We start from the raw sequence: 21,744 nt of genomic DNA on the forward strand, positions 1-21,744 counted from the left end.
TTTGACTGTGGCCATGCTGGAGCACTGCCTTTAGTCGAGCAAATCGACCCCAGGACTTATTCTTTATATTAACTTTATTGTGTCACTATATGTGTTTCGAAATATTCTGCCTTTATTTCAATTAATTTTGAAAATAATGAAGAATTTTGTGAAATAACATTTGTCATAATTAAGTTCAAGAGAAATGTGGTATGAAAAAGGTTAAGAGCATCCAGCTGTAGAAACTGTGCCACAACAGACAATTGGAGTTTGGACAGCTCTCCAGCTGGCCAGCTCCTTTCAAACTGTCCAACTCATGCCAGCATGGAAAATGGACATTAAATGAGGATGATGGTAATAATGACATTGCAGTATCTAAAAAGCTATAGCATATTTTTCAGAGTTTTAATAGAATTATCTGAAAAAAATCTCACAACAGTTATTTAGGATGAGTAGAGTTCTTTGCAGAAAGGAAGTTGGTTGAACCCCTTTCATACCAATCCACTTGAGGCTGCTCCTTGTTCTATGATAACAGAAACTTCCTCTTTTAAAGTGATCTACATTTAAACCTTCCATCAGAATTTCATATTAAGTTTCAAATACATGTTTATCTAACTAAATTCCTTCTTTTTTCAAGATTCATTGGAACAAAAGCAGAAGATTTCAAAAGTATTATAGTGACAAAAAGGGCTAAGGATTAATTTTTGTAGGACTCTAATTTCAAGATATCTGGAATTACCATATGTAGTTCTGCATTATAGAAATGAAATATAAAATACCAATATGATGCTTGCACATGTTTTATACTGCTTTATAAAATATTTTCTTCAATATTTACTTGCTAACTTTATGTTTGCCTTTGTCCTGTTGTGCTGCTGACCAGCACATCTAGATCACCTATATCGCCACCCAACATCTATTCTTGCCTTTATCTCACTATCTACCCTTACAAGTCTAGGGTGCCCTCCAGCCTTTCTTTCGTTTATTACCTTTGTTGCTTTCACCCACTGCTCCAACCTTCCCTTTTCTCTAACTGTCCTCCCTTCATTGCCTCCTTAACTGGAATACTTTCTCTGCATCCACACTGTTCTTCCCCATCCACCTCCTTGATACCCTCCAAGTTTTCTTACCCTCGTTACTTTTCCAGCATTCACTTTTCTTTCTCTGTCCTCTTCCCCATTTTCTCAGCCTCCTCAACTACCCCTCATCTGGCTACCCTTGTAACACACCATGTCTCTTTTTCCAGATTCTTTACTACCCTTGTTTGTTTCTTCTATTTTTGTCCCCCTTTCACCAAAATCTTCTTTTTCTTACTTGCCCCTATAAAGTATTATATATAATGATATAATATAATGAAATTATTGTATACAGTGCTCAGGTGCTCCACAACTTGTCAGAAAGTGCATATAAAGTACATGCAGCAATGTAGAAATGTCTGGAAAGTGAACATGCTTGTGTGTGTATGGAGGGGAGAAAATCAAGTGTAGTGTTGGCGAATCTCAGGAAGCATGGAAGTTTTGAAGGATGCAGTGCTCCGACAACTAACAACTGATGCCGGCAGTTTGTTCCACGCTTCAGCAACTCTCAGCGTGAAAAAATGTTTCCTGAAGTCATGGGAGCTGTGCTGTTTTCTTACTTTGTAAATATGTCCATGGGTGTTAGATGGGTGGATTTTGAAGAGGTGCTCAGAGTTATTGTTTGTGCGATGGTTGATAATTTTATGGGTGTCTGCCAAGTCAGCTGCCAGACGTCGGAGTTTCAATGTGTCCATGCCCAGGGAAGTAAGGCGTTCAGGATATGGCAAATGCCTGATGGAGGGTATTCTTTTGGTTGCACGTTGCTGAACAGCTTCCAGACGATTGATGTCCTGGGCAAGATAGGGGTTCCAGACCTGTGATGCAAATTCCAGGTGAGGTCTTACCATAGCTATATAAAGCCGCAGATAGATAGCTGGAGAGCGGCTCACAAAGGATTTGGTGAGTGATGCCAAGACACCCTCAGCCTTCTTGACAATTTTAGCGATGTGTTTTGTCCAACGCAAATCACTGTCGACAATAACACCCAGGTCACATTCACTTGAAGACTTTTTGAGACTAGTGTTGTGGAGGGAGTAGGTGGACGCTGGGTTTCTCCTCCCATAATGCATGGTGGTACATTTGTCCACAGCCAGCTTGAGTTGCTAGTCCATGATCCACTGCTGCATTGTGTCCAGGTCTGCTTGCAATAGAGATCCATAGTGTACAGGATTTGACCTCTTTATTTCGAGGTACAGCTTGATGTCATCTGCATATTTCAGCACTGTGGCATTCTTTAAGTTGGCATCTATGTCATTAACATATGCAACAAATAAAAGGGGGCCAAGAACAGATCCCTGCGGCACACCAGATGTCATCTCATAGGGCGAAGAGTGCTGTCCTAGAACTGTGACAACCTCTTTTCGGCCGAAAATAAAGGACTTTAACCAGTTATAGAGTTCGTCTCTATTATATTGGACACTCGCACAACACCTTGCTATTCTGTCCCTACCTTTCTCATTAAATCCTGACTATCTTTGCTTCCCTTGATTTCTGCCATATTCCATTTTCATGCAGTGTCTGTTAATCTCTGCAATACCACCATCCTCACAATTATAAATCTATTCCTCTCATCGTGCTTCATCCTTTCTCATCAGACTCCAAAAATCATCACACACTCTCCCTTCTAATCTCCTTCTGTTTTAGGGTTTATTTAGGCTCATAGTTTTCCTGGTTGCAAGATGACTTCACTGGTACTGGTACCACTGAAAAAAAAGGAAAACCAGTCCACTCTGTAAAATGGTTGGTATTAGGAAGGCCATCCAGCTATAGAAACCATACTAAAACAGAGAGGGAGCATGGTGCCTTTCTCCAATTTGTTGGATCCGGTTGAACCATGCAAACTATGCCAGCAAAGAAGGTGGATGCTGATAACGAGGATGAACTTTTTGTTTTGAATAAGCAAAACCCTTTGATTTCCTTTTAGTCATTGCTACTTTAACAAAGTTTGTTTTTGTCAGATTTGATCAAGTCGGATGTCCCTCTTCAGTCGGAGAGCAACATTTTGTCTCAAAGAATTTGTTTCTCAATTGAACCATACGTGTCTCCATGTCCTTGTAATCGAGTTACGACATGTACCATCAATCTCTGTTTGGATGCTGAATGTCCAAGCTATCCCCAAGCCAATTGCTTTGTTGATGTCTGCAACGAATGCTCGCCAGTTTGGTACTTGAAAGGAAGGATTGTTGACTGTGAAACGGTCAGAGGTAAGTAATGCAAAGAAATAATACCCGGAGAGTCAAGTAATACAATCTATACTTGATCATGCAAACTCTGTCCCCTGTAAAACTAATTTAGGATAAAAGCTTCTTAATTTCACACCAAGATCTTTTTCTAATTCTAAATTGATTTTATTATTAAAATATTTGGCACAATTCTTGAAATTTATTTAGATTATTTTGAACAACTAAGATTAATATTTTCTGAAAATGCTTTATATCATCACTCTATCATGAAAGTGGTTGAGAAGACCAGAGCAGAAATTAAACTTAGAGCATGAAGAATAGGAAGAAATATAGCAAAGCATTTCTTCCAATGCTCTGACGATTCTGTTTGCTGACAGCATTTAGATGACAAATTGTCCTGATGTACACAATTAAAACATCAAATTATTACAGCTATCTGTGTACCACATTTAATGTATATATACTGTTGAAAGCATGATGCTGTAGTGAGAGAAAATCTCTTTACAGACATGATAAAAACACAATATATATTGCTACTAAGCGGAAATTGTCTTAGCAGTGACATAAAACACCAGACAGATTCTAACCTTCTTAGGCCTCGTCAAGGGTGTGTTCTCACTCCCACATGCCTATATAAAATTATCTCCCTCTGACATATAGGGAACAGTGAATGATTTATTCACTAATATTGTAGAGAGCTTGCTGAACTGTAAATAAACTCAGTGCATGTATTTGAAACAGCAAATAATCATCTACATAGATATGTACGGCTATTACAGTTGAGAAAGCTTTCCACAATATATATAAAGATGAACTATGATACACAGATTATTATAATAATGTTTGTCTGTACTTGTAGGGTTAATAGTGTTTATTTGAACCTCCTGTCATAGTGACACACCCTCAGCCTATGTTTTTGCTTCTGTTGTATCTATACTCAGCTCCAATAACAATTTCTTAACTTGGAGTGTTTATATTTTTCTTTCATATTCTTAACAGATTATTGTCATCCAAATCCATGTCAACATGGTGCTACATGCATCCAATCGGTGTGGCCTGCAGAACCTTGGTTAGTTTCCTGTAAATGTCCACCCGGTTATGAAGGTGATCATTGCCAGTACAAATCAAAAGAAATTTGTTACCTTCCTTTACAGAAAGGTAAGTCATTTTGTCATGCTCGATTTTCTATGTCGTTATTACAGGGTATGACAAAAAATAAAACCCTTCCAGATTCACTAGTCTTGATAAAAGTTACAACAGAAAATGCAAAGTATGGCACCAGTCCTAACTAATAATAACAAAAAGCAAGAAATGGTAAAACATTAGCTTGATGAAGACACCATTATTATCTGTCTAACTTAATGAGTGCCATACCAATAACTGTAAAATATGGGCGGTTTTTCTGTTTCAGCCTGTATTTTGGATAGATTTTAAAATGCAAACACTGTCAAATATTTTAATTACTTATTTACAACTTTTTGTTCATTTATAGAAATGTGCTTAAAGAGTTTATTTTACAACTGATGTGGTTAAGGTTATTTGTAAAAGTTGCAAGTCAATGAATGCAGGAAAAATGTGCAGGAAGGGGGTTTCAGACTTCCACTGTTCTGGGGAAGAAGGACTGAGCACAAAATATGAGTGATAAGATGAGGAAAGAAGAGTGAGTTGGGTGTTTGTGAGTCGTGGTATTATGATATTAGCCAGCTCTGAAGCGTAGAGACCACTGTTAAAGATAGGCAAGGTGAGAAGCAGAGGTTGCTCAATACCAAATTTCATTTAGGTATGTAACTAGCAGTACACATCATTGACAAGCCCAAAGGAAGCTGAAATGCATCTGGCATTCTCATGAATCATTGATATATATATATACCTATTGCTTTTTTTAACACAGCATATCTATGAAAAGACTTTCTCTCAGAGAAAAACCTTCACATAAAAAGCACTGGTGCTGGTGCCATGTAAAAAGCACCAAAATACAGGCTGCAACAGAAAAACCTCCCATATTTTACAGTTATTGGTATGGCACTCATTAAGTTAGACAGATAATAATGGTGTCTTCATCAAGCTAATGTTTTACCATTTCTTGCTTTTACCCATCCAACCCATGCTAGTGTAGGAATATGAATATATATGACTGTACGTAAGGAGTTTGGTGACATAGGTCTCCTCTCGTACGCCGCGCGGCCACATCCTAACATAATATAATAGAATAAGCCATAATACATGTTTATATTATACAGTGCCAAAGGAAATGAATAAAGGACGCCAAAACCGTTCTACTTTTATAAAGAGAAGATAGATTTTATTCACAGTGTACAAAGTGAGTTGTGATTACTAGCGTAGTGTTGTGGTATGAATGCATGCGTATAATATTTGTGTCTGTGTGTTTGTGCGTGCGACAGGAGGTACAGATAAAGGTGCATGCGAATACACCAGAAATACAGAGCATAAAAGAAGTCTCAACATATTGAGTTAAGATAGAGTTATTTTATCAGTTCATGTAGTACACGATAATAAGTTCTATAACAAGATTTGGGTCTCGAAGAGGAGATTAGTTGAGTCTCTTGTTGAGCAGGTTTCTCTTGATATAGATGTTCTTTCAAGTATATATTCTGCAACTGTTTTTCCATGGTCATAGTTTCACACAAACAGCGTGAGATGAATCTGTGTATTTATCTTGTGTACAAGTTGAATCTCCGGAGATGGAGATGACGTTGGTGATGACGTTCTGTCTGTTGCTGCTATACAGTATAGTTGGCTTGGCTGACGTCTGTCTTTTGAACTGGAACATGGTTGAGTAAGCTCTGTGAGGTCTCCAACCAGACCTTAGAAGGTCTTGAGTCGAAAGACGGTGAATCGTGGAAATACTAGCCTATTTATGGAGTGAAGATGGCTCAATTGAAAGATCCTATCTGAAAGCCGTGATTGGTCAGTTTACACACTGGTGCGAAATAAGTAGAGAAACAGACTGCGCTTAGATGCTAACCAATCAGATCAGTGGACACAACAAGGTTAAACTAGCCAAAGATGTTTGTAATCTCAAACGAGAGCATTCCTAATGTTTTTCTCAAACAGTGAAGATAGCAATATTGCTACACTAGCATGGAAAACGGATGTTAAACGATAATGATGAGGATGATGATGGTGCCACATAAAAAGCACAGGTGATAGTGTCATGTAAAAAGTACCAAGTACAATCTTATTTCTTTATTGCCCACAAGGAGCTAAACATAATCTGTAAAATAGTTGGCATTAGGAAGGGCTGTAGAAACTATGCCAAATCGGATCATGAAACCTGGTGCAACTCCTGACTTTGCCAGCTCCTGTCCAGCTATCCAGCCCATACTGGCATGGACTGGACATTATATGTTGATGATGATCATGATTAGGATGCCTTTCAGTGATGTATATAAGTTAAGAATGGTATACAGTTGGCTATAATAATCGTATTTGCCTGAGCTTGCAGGATGTGGTGTTCTTTCACACCTACTCTTCTGACCTTTCCTTTGAATGCAGTTTTGTTTTTTGTTTGTGCATATGGCAGCAACAATGGCTCAGAGTTGTTGGGAATTATTTTCCAACTGTGAAGTGGAGGAATGCCAGTCTTTGGCTGCATCAGTTTTTGTTATGTTGAGGATATACCTTCACCAAGATAGTGAATCCAATCAGTTGTAGTGACATTCAGGGTTCTAGCTGCATGCTGCTCATGTTTTAAGACTGGAATGGGCTGCAGTAATGTTTTCTTGATTTTAATGTTTTGATTTCTTTTGTGCTTTTGAAGAAGACAAAATTGATAAAATCTCATTGAAGAATGTTTGCGAGGTTTCTATTCATGGAATCATTATAGGTTTGGTGTGGAGAGGTGACTAGGCTGCATGGGGATAATTTTTGGTTGTTGGAGACTTAGAGCAGAATGAAGGGTGATATAATTTATGTATAAGTGCTTGAAGGTGACGGTGAGTGGGTCTCTGATGAATGTGGGGTTCAAAACTGAACCCTGGGGTACACAAGACATTATGGAATGTGAGTCATAGAGAACTCCATCAATACATATTGTGATAAGGATTTTAAATATTTCCTTTTGCTATCTATAATTTTTTTATACATTATTTATCAATTTATAAAGACATAGATGTAAAAACCCAACATCATTCTATCTTTTACAGGTTCCTGTTCAAGGAATGTGAGTCGTTGGTACTTTGACTTCCATCGATCAAAATGTGTCCAGTTTGATTATTCTGGTTGTGGGGGCAATGCTAATTTATTTGAGACACTTACAGATTGCCAGAAAAAATGTGTTGTTGGTGCTTGTTGTTACCGGCAGCAACTTAATCCAGCAGTTACCATTGGCTTTGGTCCTGATGGCTATGATAAGTAAGATTAATTTTTCTAATTGTTTGTTGTATTATCCTTTTAAGCCTTAAGATTTACTTTCGCTCTATCACTAAGGGTTATTCAGCCTCTCTTGTATTAGTGTTATGGGAAAATGCTTCCAGTACATGTTGTGAAACCATTGATGTTAGAGAGGGCATCAAGTTGCAGAAAGCAAATCAGATAACACACTTGAGCACTTAGTCTTTGGGAATGATAGCGTTTAATGGGATATCACTCGGATTATGGTGATTCATCCAACCCATGCTAGCATGGAAAAACAAATGTAAAGTGATGTTGATGACAGCAATAGTTTCATTTGTGTGAATATCTCTTATTATAAAAGGCAGATTTTATCTGCCTCCCTTTGGGAGTTATACAAATCTACAATATAGGATTTCTTCAATTACAATTTACCTAGCAATTTTAAGAGTACAATGCATCGCGTCATGCCAGGTCCAGTTTTTAAAATTTCAACTCCAATTAAGCAAAATTTACAGAAAACTCACATTCTGGTGTGTGTGTCAAATGCTTTTCTTAGTCTGGTTTACACCACACGCAAACGCACACACACAGTGGGCAACAAATAAAGTGAAACTAGATGTAATATTTGTTTCTCTCTATCACGCTGATAGATACATGAGTAAAATGTATGGGAAGCTAACACATAAGTGTGAGTGAAAATGTTCTTGGAAGAGAGTAAATAGCCAGAGATAGTGATTTGAGGAACACTCATACATACATACATACATACATACATACATACATACATACATACATACATACATACACACACACACACACACATACATACATACACACACACATACATACATACATACATATACATACATACATACATACATATACATACATACACACACACATACACACACACACAGTATTGAAGCTTGAGAACAATCAGATACATTTGCAACACATCTGTTGAAAATATTATTGTTCACACACATACATATACATATATACATACAGACAGACAGGCAGATAGACACACACACACACACACATGATCCAGCATGGCCACAACCTCAAGGCTGAAACATATAAAAGAATAACAGAATATAAATGTGTGCATGTGTGTGAGAGAGAGAGTGTGTGTGTATATGTATGTATGTATGTATGTATGTATGTATGTATATATATATATAATAATGCGGTTTTTTCAACAGCTTGAACTAAAAGTCAGAGGGGAATGGGATAAACTACTTATATTAACTTGCTATAAAAGCAGGTAGTAATTTTATCTTGTCCTTATTCATAGTGCAAGTTTTGAAGAGTGCATTTCGATTTTAACAGCTATTTTTTTCAAAGCTATATTGGAACAGCCTAGAAGACGAGCCTCATCCTGAAAGATCTGTAGAACTCGACAAGGACATCCTGAAAACCCTGGTAGAACAAAATCTCATCGTAACTGTTGAGGAACTAGCAGAGAAGCTTGGATTTGGTCATTCAACCATTCATTGAGACCTGTGTGCTATCGGAAAAGTCAGCAAATTGGGTCAATGGGTTCCTCACGAACTTTCCGAGTCTAATTGCATGCAGAGAGTGAATGTATGCTTTTCTTTGCTGTCACATCTCACCACTACTGCGCTATGTATATCTATATATATAAAACTGTAGTTGTGTGAGTGTCTGTCCCCTTCGATTTAGATTCCTAACTACTCCCACATTTTGCGGTGCAGTTTAACCAAATTCGGGTAGCTTATAGTCGTGATTCATATCGAGCCCGTCTGAGTATTAGCGCGCGTCTACGATGAGTCTACGATTTTAAAAATAATTTAACATCATTTTTTATTCCATTTTAATGCATAATTTTTCGTGTGTCGATGGCGGCGGAGTTGGCGTCCACGCTCACACCTGCACCTGTGGGGAAGGGAGTGTAAGGAAATCAACGTCGTAATGCGTTGTCAAGGAGACCAGCGTTCTTTTAGAACGACTTCATGGCTTGAAGACACCAAAACAGAAATGGCTAAGAAAGCGTCTACATGAGTCTACGATTTAAAAAAAAATTTACCATCGTTTTTTTTCCATTTTAATGCATTTTTTCGCTATTATATAAGGGAAGTAACTCTCTAAAAATGTCTACGATGAGTCAACGATTTTTCAAAAAATTTACCATCATATTTTTTCCATTTTTAATGCATTTTTTGCTATTTTTTGGCTATAACTCTCTAAAAATGCTTATATAGTTATTTCCCTTACAAACCCGAGCAACGCCGGGCGATACTGCTAGTCAGTTGATAAGAAAACTGATGAGCTGGTAAATTTCCCCCTACCCATGTAAACCTGAAATTACAGATGCACAGATTTAAGATTCCACAGTTGGTTGGTGTCTCAGTTTCAAGTTTATATATGGCACAAATTATTGACTTTAGGCTAAATTTTCTTCTGTTTCTGCTACAAGACACTAATGATTCTATTATTGTGTTCTGGGTCTCTAACTCTTGCTTGAAGTACTGATGTTTCTATGGATTTTCTATTATTTATTAACTGACAATTACTTAAGCTAATTGATATTTTAGCTGCTCATCAGAATGGATTGTTTTACTTGGTTTGAATATTTTGACAACTTATCTAAGTCAGTCCACAAAAAAAGAATTGAACCTGTAGTCTGCACCAAACAAATAGCTGGTATGGCTTTGGGGTTAAAAAGATTGCTTCCCAATCACGTGGTTTCAAGTTCAGTCTCACTGTGTAACACCCTGGGTAAATTTCTTCTATAGCCTTGGGCTAACCAAAGCCTCGTAAGTGGATTTGGTAGATGGAAACTGACTGTTGTGTGTGTGTGTGTGTATTGACATCATGCAATAGTTGTAAATGAGTGCCACTGTTATGTAAGCAATGTTCTTCATTATCAGTATTCCATGCCATAGAGAAATATTATCTTGCTTGCTAATAGGTGAGGGTTGGTAACAGGAAGGGCATCCAGCTGTAGAAAATCTACCTCAATGAATTCCATGTGACCTGGAAAAGTATATGAGAATGATTAACGGATCAGATGAGAAAGTCAGAAGAATCATACAATCTTACTCTTGTCTATGAATCTATAATTCTGATAATCTGTTTGCTGGTGTGGTAGAGCTGGAGGAGACTACAATAGTGGACTCTCTGCAACTTGTTGAACATAGATGCTCCTTTCATTCACCATCCTCTGCAGGGCCAATATAATAAATACTAGTGATACAATGATCCAATTCAAATATATAAATTCCCCTAAAAATTTGAACCAACACCTACTCCAAAGAAATGGAAATAATTAAAATAAATAATTTTCCAAAATTTTAACTTTCAGATATGGGTTTAATGCAAAAGGTTACAACCAGTTAAGGAAAATATTCAATGCAAAAACTGGGATGAAGATGGGAATCAACAGATTCAAGAAGAATGGCTATGATTGGCATGGTGAGGCATTTCCCATTTTATACACAAATCTAACAAGTTATTCTCTTGCATGTATTGTGTAGGCTTGATGGTGTGGTGTCTTGTAAATGAGTCTCATCATAAAAGCAGTGAATTCTATATTTGGTTGTGATTCTTTTGTAAATGAGTAGGCTTCATGTTTCATTTATCTTATTAATAAGATAAATATATTTAAAAAAAAATTTCCTATTTCTTGCCTGTGTAAAGATTTTTCAAAGCGTAAGATAATTTTTTTTATTGTTATTATTAATATAATAATAATAATAATAATATCAGAGACCCTGATTATTCATACTTGTTGCTATAATGATGATAATCATAAAAATAATGATGAGCTTGGGCATCCAGCTGTAGAAGTTTTGCAAAAGCAGACATTGGAGCGCAGTCCTCTGGCATGTCAGATACTGCTGAACCATCCAACCCATGCCAGCCTGGAATATGGATAGTAAATGATGATGATACTCAGGTGCATGATACTCAGGTAAAAGAGGGACAGAAAGCAGCAATAATTGAACAAAGAAAGACAACAACGATAGCCAAAATTACATGTATAGTAGACAGAATAAAATAATAAAAAGGGAACATTAAATGAGTCCTAAAGAGAAAAGAATGTCTAGACACATCAGGAGTAATGTTGGGGAGCCTAGAATTTTTGAAGGGTTCCATGTCCTAATGGCTAATAACAAATGTTGGTAGTTTATTCCATGCTTTAACAATTCTGAGTATGAACAAAATCTTTCTGAAAGTTATGGGTGAGGCGCTGTTCTTTGATTTTATGAGCAGAGATAATGGATTTAAAAAAGAGGACCAAAATTATTGTTGGAAAGGTAACGGATAATCTTCTTGTGGGATTCTACCAAGTCATTTATCTACACATTGAAAGTTTAGTGTGTCAATGCTCAGAGAAGCAAGACATTGAAAATATGGTGACTGTTGGAGAGTTTGTCTCCAGGATGTATATCTCTGCAAGGATTAAAAGACAATCAGTTTAACATAGCTTCTGTAAACCCTTTTGTTACCATATTTCTGTTGAGATGCTGTGTGCTTCTTTCAATTAATTCTAAATATAACAAAGAATTTAGTATAATAACTTAGTTATCATTAAGCTAGTGTTAGGAACATAAATTGTGACTAAGGTTTGGTGGAGGAATTTAATTCAGAACTTTTGAAAACAAGACATTTGTACTACAGAGCCAGAGGTGGTTTCAGGCAGTTTGGTATCAAAAGGGTTAATCCACTATAGTTTCTGTTAATCTTATACAGTTTTGGTGGACATGCATAGCCTAGTGGTTAGGGTGTTGGACTTGTGATCGTAAGATTGTGGTTTCAATTCCTGGACTGGCTGATGCATTGTGTTCTTGAGCAAAGCACTTCATGTGGCTCCAGTCCACTCAGCTGGTAAAAATGCATCTCTGGATGGGATGCTGGTCCTGCGACGGACTGGCATCCAGAGAAGAATATATTTACATCAGAGAAACCAGGAAACTGGTCTTTTGTTTCCTTTTGACTAACTTTTTTACAGTTTTAGTTTTCATCATAAAGTAATTTTGTTTCTTTCTGATCTGTGAACACTAATGGTTTCTCTATTGCAGGTTATGACAAAAATGGATTCAACTCTGTTGGTTATGATAGATTAGGCTACAATTCTGAAGGTTACGATCCGTTCGGATTCAACATGACGGGATATAGCAGAGAAGGTGAGTTTGATGGCATGATCGACTATGATGATGATGGCTACGATGAAGAAGGTTACAACAGGTGAGATTTCTTATTACTATTTATTGATTCTTTTTCATCATCATTGTTTTAATGTCTGTTTTTCCATACTTGTATGGGTTGGATGGAATTTGTTGAGGCACATATTCTGTGACCAGGTGCCCCTTCTGTTGTCAACCCTCACCTATTTCTAAGCAAAGTTTATTTCCCCCATAGCCATCAGGTTTTTCACAGAAGACCGAAAACAAACAACACTGCTTCTACGACAGTGATGCTCATTTACGACTATCACAAAACGTCAAGACAAGGTACAAACTCTCCCTCTCCCTCACACACACGCAGAAGCTCATGTACAAACCACAAACAAGGCAATAAATGAAATCCTGTCTCTGAAGGAGGTAGTGACAGTGTTTCCTATCAAAAGTAGGTGTATAGGAAGGTTCATTCGAGAATTTGGTGAGTTCTGTTGCTATGAGGAGTGAAGAATCTAATATTTTTAGTAGTTGCACTTTGTTGGGTGAGGAAAGGAGAGAAAGAGAGGAGGGGGGGCAGGTGTCACTGTCATTTTGGTTCAGAACGTTCTACTAAAGTAAGGAAAAACCTGGCACTCTGTTGGTTGCAGAGTTGCAGTTGATCCAATCAACCAAACTGCTTGCTCATGAAATTAACATGCAAATGGCTGAGTACTCCAAAGACATGTGTCCCCTTAATGTAGATTTCAGGAAGATTTGGTGACGCCCAAAATGTGATAAGGCTGGCCGTTTGAAATGTACGTACTACTCATGTTCACCAGCTGAGTGAACTGGAGCAAAGTGAAATAGAGTGTCTTGCTCAAGGCTACAACACATTACCAGGTATCGAACTCATGACCTTACGATTGTGACCTGAATACCCTAACCCTGTCCCTTAAGCCATGCACAACAGGATAAAGGTTGGTTTAGTTAGGAATATGAATGTGTAATATGGCAAAAGCCTGGATTTTGTGATTAAGAAGTTTGTTTCACAGCCACATGACTTCAGGTTCAATACCACTCTGTGGCACTCTGGACCAGCGTCTTCAGCTTCAGTTACCCAATGCATTGGGATGGGAATCCATTGTGTGTGTGTGTGTAAATGTTTGTCTCCCTGTTGATACAGCTGGGGCAGTGGTGATGTTTCACAGCACTGCTACATAAACAGCACACCCTCTGGCTTGAGTTGTTATGGTGTTTGAAGATCAGCAGAATAAAATATACCTTAAAAAAAATAATAAATAAGGGCCGCCGGCAAGAGAGGCATTCAGCCATTAGAATACTGGCTCAGTAAGTCTCTTCTAACTGATGCAGGCATGGAAAAAGTGGATGTAAAGATGATGGTATTGTCGGTGGTGATTCCCTATTATCCAATTCAGTGCATTAAAATAATTAATAGCAAAAATCAAAACTCTAAATATCTATTATAGGAAAGCTCACTAAGCAATGACGATTAAGATATATGTGTAGTTAATAGGCCTAAGTACATTGAAATCTGGTGATTCTCACTGCAGAAATCTCTCAGGTGAGAGATTCTCTATATTTCAGTCAACACTGCCTAATGTGCTTCTAATTAGTTAATTCTAGCTTGACAAGGATTTGCATGCATCAGCAAATGTAGCATTTACTGTTTAAGAATTGTAGTTCTTAATGGGCTGTGAACAGTGGATTCAGTGTCTCTGCTGATGAAGCACAACAATGCTGAAATATGCAGCTTACAGTCTAATGATGTCATTGATGTGGTTCTCACACACTTTGTCTGTGAAGGAGAATTTCTCTCTTGAAACACAAATGCGTTAAATATAATTGTACACACCTGTATTTGAATCAACACTGCTTAGTGCTCCTCTAGTAAGTTAGTCTCAGCTTGTCAAAGTTTTGCACACATCAGCAAATTTCCCATTTGATGTTTAAATATATAAATGGTAGTTCTCAGAGGACCATGAATAATGGAAGCGGTATTCTTGGGTAAGTAGATGAAGGATCAAACTTGTGGATAAGATGCAACTTTATCACTAATAACATTTCCAGAATAAATATAATTCCTGATAATTGTTCTTCATAGCTAAGGAAAGTGAGGTAATGAAGAATTAAGAAGCCTGGGGACACATACTTGCATGTACATAGACACAATGTACAGATTAGTGTAAAGTAAGTTAAACTATTCTTTTTTTTTTGTTTCCTAGTCCAGTTAATTCATAATTTTAAGTTGACAAGAATCACCAGGTTTTCAGTTTCTTTGCATTTTTCCATTGGTTGTCATTTATTCATCATCATCATCATTTAGCGTCCGCTTTCCATGCTAGCATGGGTTGGACGGGTCAACTGGGGTCTGTGAAGCTGGAAGGCTTCGTCAGGCCCAGTCAGATCTGGCAGTGTTTCTACGGCTGGATGCCCTTCCTAACGCCAACCACTCCGCGAGTGTAGTGGGTGTTTTTTACGTGCCACCTGCACAGGTGCCAGACAGAGCTGGCGAATGGCCACGAACGGATGGTGCTTTTACGTGTCACCGGCACGGGGCCAGGCGATGCTGGCAACGGACACGAACGGATGGTGCTTTTACGTGCCACCGACACGGGGCCTCAAAACAAATTATTTGTAATCTTTTGGGGTTTTAACTCAAGATAAAATTGCATTTTAATAAAAAGAAATGATGAGGCAAATGATTACATAAAAATCACAGAATATCATTCTTATTTTGCCTAATTTCTCACCTGCATCACTGATTTGTATAACAATTTTGAGGTAATAATATCTAATTGATGAAAAATAGGTAAGGTGATGCCAATAAATGAAAATATAGAGAAAGATGATGTATTACCATATGTTAGTTATTTAGTGATCCTATAATATTTTGAGAAAGATTCCCCTTTCAAAAAATATAAAAAAAAGAAAAAGAATAGAGTTCAGACAAAATGTATTGTTACCTGCCGGCTATTTTGGTGGCCTGTTGGTAACCTTATAAATGCCAATTATTTAATTTTGAGTCTCGTTACTGGCAGGCCATTAGAATGCCTTGCTATTCAAAATTATATTAATTGGCAGGAAAAGCTAAGTTAACTTTAACAGAACTAAGATACCATTACTCTAAATCCATTCTAAACCAGTGTATATGTGATGGAATGTTGTGATGTAAAATAAAATTGATTCAAACAGATTAAGGAAATTTATTTCTGTTTCTTTTTACAGGGCAGGGTTCAATTGTGAAGGTGTTAACCGAGATGGTTTGGATATTTATGGACGTCATGCTGGCTTCAAGTATACTTGCATGAGAACCACAAGGAAAAGGTGTCAACATTTGGAAACCGAAGATGATGTTCAAATTGTTCGTTTTTCTCCAGGAAAAAAATGTGAAGATGTCAGTTGCAAGCCAAATTGTATGTGTTGGTTTAATAATCAGTTCCATAGGATTTGGGACGATTTCAATGTAGGCTGTGAGAAATTTCAGTGTCACTTGGGAGGGTTTTCAGAAATGAATTCTTGTCAAAAACATTTACAACGCAAAGAGATTCGTGACATGAGTTTTGATGAAATAAAGCGTTACCAACTTGTCATCCAGAATCTACAGCATGAAAAAAGAAATGGTAAATCTGTGTGGTTTGAATTTGCTGAAATGTATTCAGAATATATTCCTCAAGCTTCAGGAAATCCTTTATTTTTGCCATGGCATCGCTACTTTTTGTTTATGGTTGAAAAGTTGATGCAAGATGTTGAATGTGGTGTTGTGATCCCATATTATGATTGGACCCTTGATATTGGTGTCTTGAATAAATCGGTTATTTGGTCATCAAAATTTTTTGGTGGTAATGGTGAAAATGGAACAGACTGTGTCAGATATCATCCGTTTAAGTCTTATCATCCACCATATTGGGCACCTTGTCTCCGTAGACACTTCAATTCTTCAGTACATCTTCCAGACGCAATTCATGTTTACTTGGCTTTACAGGAAAGTACCTTTAGTGATTTCTCAGCTTACATGGAATCAATGCTGCATCTTTTCCAGATGTGGGTTGGAGGCCACATGGACTCACCTCTCAGTGCTTACGACCCCCTTTTCTATTCACATGTAGCTTTTATTGATAAACTCTGGGATGATTGGCAGAGGAGTCATAAAAAAGGTTTGCTGCGATTTCCTCCTAATTTTCGATATGTTCCTATGGAACCTTTCAAAGTTACTCCTGATGATGTATTAGATTGCAAAAAACAAATCTGTATAACCTATCTGAATTTACCATTTGGATCACCATGTAACCAGACCAAAATAAAGACCTATGGATATGATAGTGATAGTTATGATCGTCATGGCTTTGATAAAAATGGTTATGATAAAGATGGATTTGATGTACATGGAATAAACATTGATGGCTATATTGATCTCAGAGGAATATATAATAATGAGGGATTTGACAAAGAAGGCTTTTCTCGACAAGGTTTTGATAGTATGGGCTACGACAGAGATCTTTTTTTCAAAGATGGTTACAATTCTGACGGCTTTGATGTTGCTGGCTATGACAGATCTGGTCATAACAGATATGGTTTCAGTAGAATCAAAACGAATGTCTTCAGTGAACATGTCTCTACATTCAGAAAGAATGAGTTCAATGAACTTGGATTAAATAACTTGGGTTTTAATAACAAAGGGTTTGACATTTTTGGTTTTGACAAGGATGGATTCAATCGCTTTGGCTGCAATTACTATTTCAATGGCCCGTTTTATATAATCATATACCAGTCACTTAAAAATAAACTTAGCGAGATAAAATCCATGCATTCTTTGATAAATATTCCAAGGTTGTGTTCTGCAGTGTCACAGCTTCCTCAGTGGATGTATAAAGTTTATTGGTTGAACCGGCAAAAAAACATTCCAGAAGTTTTGGCAATAATGGCTCTGGACAGACTGAAAAATCCTTATTCATTTGATGATGTCTTTGACAAAATTTGGGTTCCTCCTGTTCCTGATCCGAGGTAAACAATAACAATTTTGATTTATTGATTTTCTAAAAAAAATTCATTTATTCTATTCTGACCAATTCCCGGCTGTGTGTGTGTGTGTGTGTGCGTGTGGTGTGTGTGTGTGTGCGTGTGTGTGTGTGCGTGTGTGTGTGTGTGTGTGTGCACATGTTTGTGTTTTGCACACATTTTACAGCTTTTACGACTAGGGGACAGAGGGTTAAAAATGTGTGCACACAAGGTCTTCAAGTCAAATTTCTTTAATTGAAGAGGATTATTCAATTCACAATGCAATTCAAAAGTAAATTTTTGTGCTGAAAATTTGAACCTTGGTTGAGACTGATAATTGTGTTAATTTGTATTTGTTTAACAATTTTTATTTCTCTGATTTTAATTGTGGCACCAGCACCATTATCAATTCTGCTACGGTGGACAGGTCTTCTTGAGTACAGCTAGGTGCCAGGTATCTTGGTCCTTTGTCAACTCCTTCGTAAGGCTCAGTGTCTTGAGATTGGCCTTCAATACTTCGTCCCATGTCTTTCTGGGTTTCTTTCTTCCACAAGTTCTCTCCAACTTTAAGTGATCGGCACTTCTGTATGCAACTGTCTACATCCATATGCATCACCTGACCAAACCACACTAATTCCTCCTATGCCATAATTTTCTCTCACCACACTAGTACTCTGTCACCGATGGGCTAGGGGCTTTCCCTGTCCCTTAATTGCTTTACTGCTGTCAACACAAATAGCTGGTCCCTCTGTTGGGTTCACACTGAGGAAACTGCCGTTCTCCCATTCACTCTCCACATGTAATAATCCCTCATAGTAGCACTTCCATGCCTCTTTCTTTTCAGAGTCACTGAACACAAGCATACCATCATCCATATGTACACACTTCTCTTCCACAACATCTTGATTAGACATATTGATGGCTTGTATAAAGGCATTTAAAGTTAGTGGATAAGAGAAGTGATATCACTAAGGGTGATGAATGCATCAATGGCTTCAAATTTTGGCACAAGGCCAACAATTTTAGTGGTCAGGAGCAAGTCAAATCCAGTACTTGATTCCCTGAAAAGATGGGCTAGGGGCTTTCCCTGTCCCTTAATTGCCTTACTGCTGTCAACACAAATAGCTGGTCCCTCTGTTGGGTTCACACTGAGGAAACTGCTTTTCTGCCATTCACTCTCCACATGTAATAATCTCTCATAGTAGCACTTCATCCATGATGGAATTTGAACTTAGAATGTAAAGATCTCGAAGAATTGCTGTCCATTACATTAACAATTTTGCCAACTTGTCACTTTAATAATAATAATAATAATACAACAACAACAACAACAACAACAATAATAATAATAATAATGATGATAATGATGATGCCTCAAACTATATCTTAAGGAACCCACGTTACTGATTAGCCTGTTTCTTCTCTCTGCTTCTTCTATTTCTACTTCAATAGCTTTTGGTCCTATAAACTAGCACACTTCATAGCCTCAAACTCACTAGGTTCCCTATTTACATCTTGTCCTCATTCCTATAATACCACATTAGTTTATATATAAAACACCAAATGTTTTGTATGATCCTTTCTTCCTTTCAGCTCTATGAAATTCTCTTTCCACCTGTTTTTCTTGGACTTTTGACCAACTGAATTTATAGATTAAACATTTGCCTATATCAGTCTTGAAGTGCTCTTCTATGTGTGCCTAATTCATGAAAAGAAGGTTGGTGTAGTTTTCAGATATGTGAATAGGGTTCTATAGTGAAACATACTTTATTTTTGTTTTATAAAGAATTAGCCATATAAATTCTGAAGAAGAATCTTTGTGGTTTAATTTTGTCTGTGTTTTCTTGAGAATTTCCTAGAAGATAATGGACTTAATGAGTCATGCTCATTTAACATCCATTTTTCCATGCTTGCATGGGTTGGATGGTTAGTTAGGAACCAAAGGACCATGCTGCCCTCCAACATCTGCTTTATCATGGTTTCCACAACTGGTTGCCTTACCTAATGTCAATCACTTCATAGTGCACTGGTGCCTCTTTTGTGATACCAGCTCTGGCAAGGTCACAAAGTACTTGCAAGACAAGATCCTTCAACTGAGTGGGATGTAGTATTGAGTGATATGAGTATGAAAGGAATTTCTTATCTATGGGTCAAAAGAAGGGATATCCATCAGTCCCTTGCAGTGTGTTGTCTGTCTTGGTAGTTTTTAAATTGTGAGGAATCAATTACAACATGCTTTTGCAATTCCTGTTGATGGAAGCAGTGCAAACCTGGTGGTAGGTGTTTGCTTTCTACAAACAGTTGCTAATGTGTAACTCAGTCTAATATTGATAGTTACCTGTATGGTTTAGAGATGACATGGAGGAGGTTGATGTAGAGAAGAAAGAGAACAAGACATATAATGAAACTTGTTTGATTGATGACTTGCAACGCTTACGATATCAACCTGCCTGAGAAGGCCCGCTCCTCATTCTATGATACAAATGTCCTCTTTTAAAGTAATCTAAATAAATAAAAAAAAAGCCCTTCCACTGAAATTTCTGAAATGTTAATTTATGTTCCAAACACCAGTTAAATAATCTTTTCTGCTCTAGGCACAAGGCCCAAAATTTTGTGGGAGGGGCCAGTCGATTAGATTAACCCCAGTATTCAACTGATACTAAATTTATAAACCCAGAAAAGATGAAAGGCAAAGTTGACCTTGGCGGAATTTGAACTCAGAATGTAAAGACAGAGGAAATGCCGCTAAGCATTTCGCCCGGCATGCTAATGTTTCTGTCAGCTCGCTGCCTTACACCAGTTAAATAATGGCAAAGTTATTTTAATAAATTCTTCATTATTTTCAAAATTAATTAAAACAAAGTCAGTGAGTGTATTTTATGTGAAAAATGGTTATAAAAGGACTAAATACATAATCTCCACTAATCTGTTCTTTTGGAAACAATAAACAAAGCCATGACAGGATCAACTGATTAGCATTAAAGAAAAAAAACTGCAAAAGATTTTACTCTCAACAAATCCACAAAGATTTGTAGATTAACTAAATTCCTGCAACCTAAGAGAATTTGCATAAAAATACTGAAAGAAAAAATGTATGTATGAAAGAAAAATTAAATTAAATTAACTGTTTAAACCAAGGATCAACAAACTTAATATATCATTGATCCCTTCACAAAATTGTTGATAACTTATGCTTCCTCCCATGACCACCATCATGTAAATTTCTAAAATAAATTAAAAAGTGTAATTAGTTAAACTTTCTTCATTTACAAACAATAATTTCTTCATTTTTCTTTCATCATAACTGCTTTTGAACAAATTTAATGAAAATACTTTATGAAATTGACAAGGAACAATAAAAATTTATATTCTTAAATTTTGGCACTGTCATTTTTTCATTTTTATGATTTTTCTTGCCAAATAAACGCACACACACACACTATTTGTTTTACGCTCTTTTATTATTGTTCTTATTTTAGCTGATGTCCATTCTCTGGAAATCTTTCATCACACACCTGTAACCTCTTCAGCGACTCTTCTCCCACATGTCTCCTCCTTTTCTGTTTAGTTCATTCTGTCTTTCTATGGTGTGTATCCTTATCTAAATATGTTTGTATCTGTGTGTGTGTGTGTGTGTGTGCACATGTCTATGTGTTTTTTATGTGTGTTTTGTGTGGTACATGGATCCCCATGTACAGAGAACAGCTGTATGGAATGCAAGATGAACCCACAGGTTAACTGTAAGATTAGGAATGTAGTCTATAGCTTAAGATGTATTAAGGAATGGTATGGAAACAAGATGACAACTTACTTTGGGGAGATGGCATGCAGCATGGGGGAGCAGACTGGCAAATACTGGCAGGAGGAGCTCAAAGAGGAGAAAAGTTCGTCAGTGCTCAACGAACATACTCAAGTAAAATATAAAGGCTTCGTTAATAACGTAGAGGTTAAGGTATTATCAACACATAGAACAGACATGACATTTAGATTACAGAGGCTACACACATA

The 21,744-nt window shown here is 37.1% G+C and overlaps 1 protein-coding gene across 7 annotated transcripts in view; it reads left to right on the top strand.

Moving 5' to 3' along the window:
* Window positions 1-21,744, top strand: part of LOC115209298 (kielin/chordin-like protein) — a 195,844-nt gene that overhangs the window by 65,716 nt on the left and 108,384 nt on the right. For all 7 annotated transcript variants that reach the window (XR_004998145.1, XR_004998144.1, XM_029777635.2 and 4 more), the window contains 6 exons: window positions 3,014-3,259; window positions 4,238-4,396; window positions 7,405-7,612; window positions 10,923-11,032; window positions 12,643-12,808; window positions 15,967-17,742. Coding sequence is in view for 5 of the 7 variants with exons in the window: in XM_029777635.2 (XP_029633495.1) it covers window positions 3,014-3,259; window positions 4,238-4,396; window positions 7,405-7,612; window positions 10,923-11,032; window positions 12,643-12,808; window positions 15,967-17,742 (2,665 nt within the window). In the remaining 2 variants the exon portion in view is untranslated. The remainder of the gene's footprint in view (window positions 1-3,013; window positions 3,260-4,237; window positions 4,397-7,404; window positions 7,613-10,922; window positions 11,033-12,642; window positions 12,809-15,966; window positions 17,743-21,744) is intronic.

Source organism: Octopus sinensis, linkage group LG3 (genome assembly GCF_006345805.1).
Source record: "Octopus sinensis linkage group LG3, ASM634580v1, whole genome shotgun sequence".
NCBI classification, from domain to species: Eukaryota; Metazoa; Mollusca; class Cephalopoda; order Octopoda; family Octopodidae; genus Octopus; species Octopus sinensis.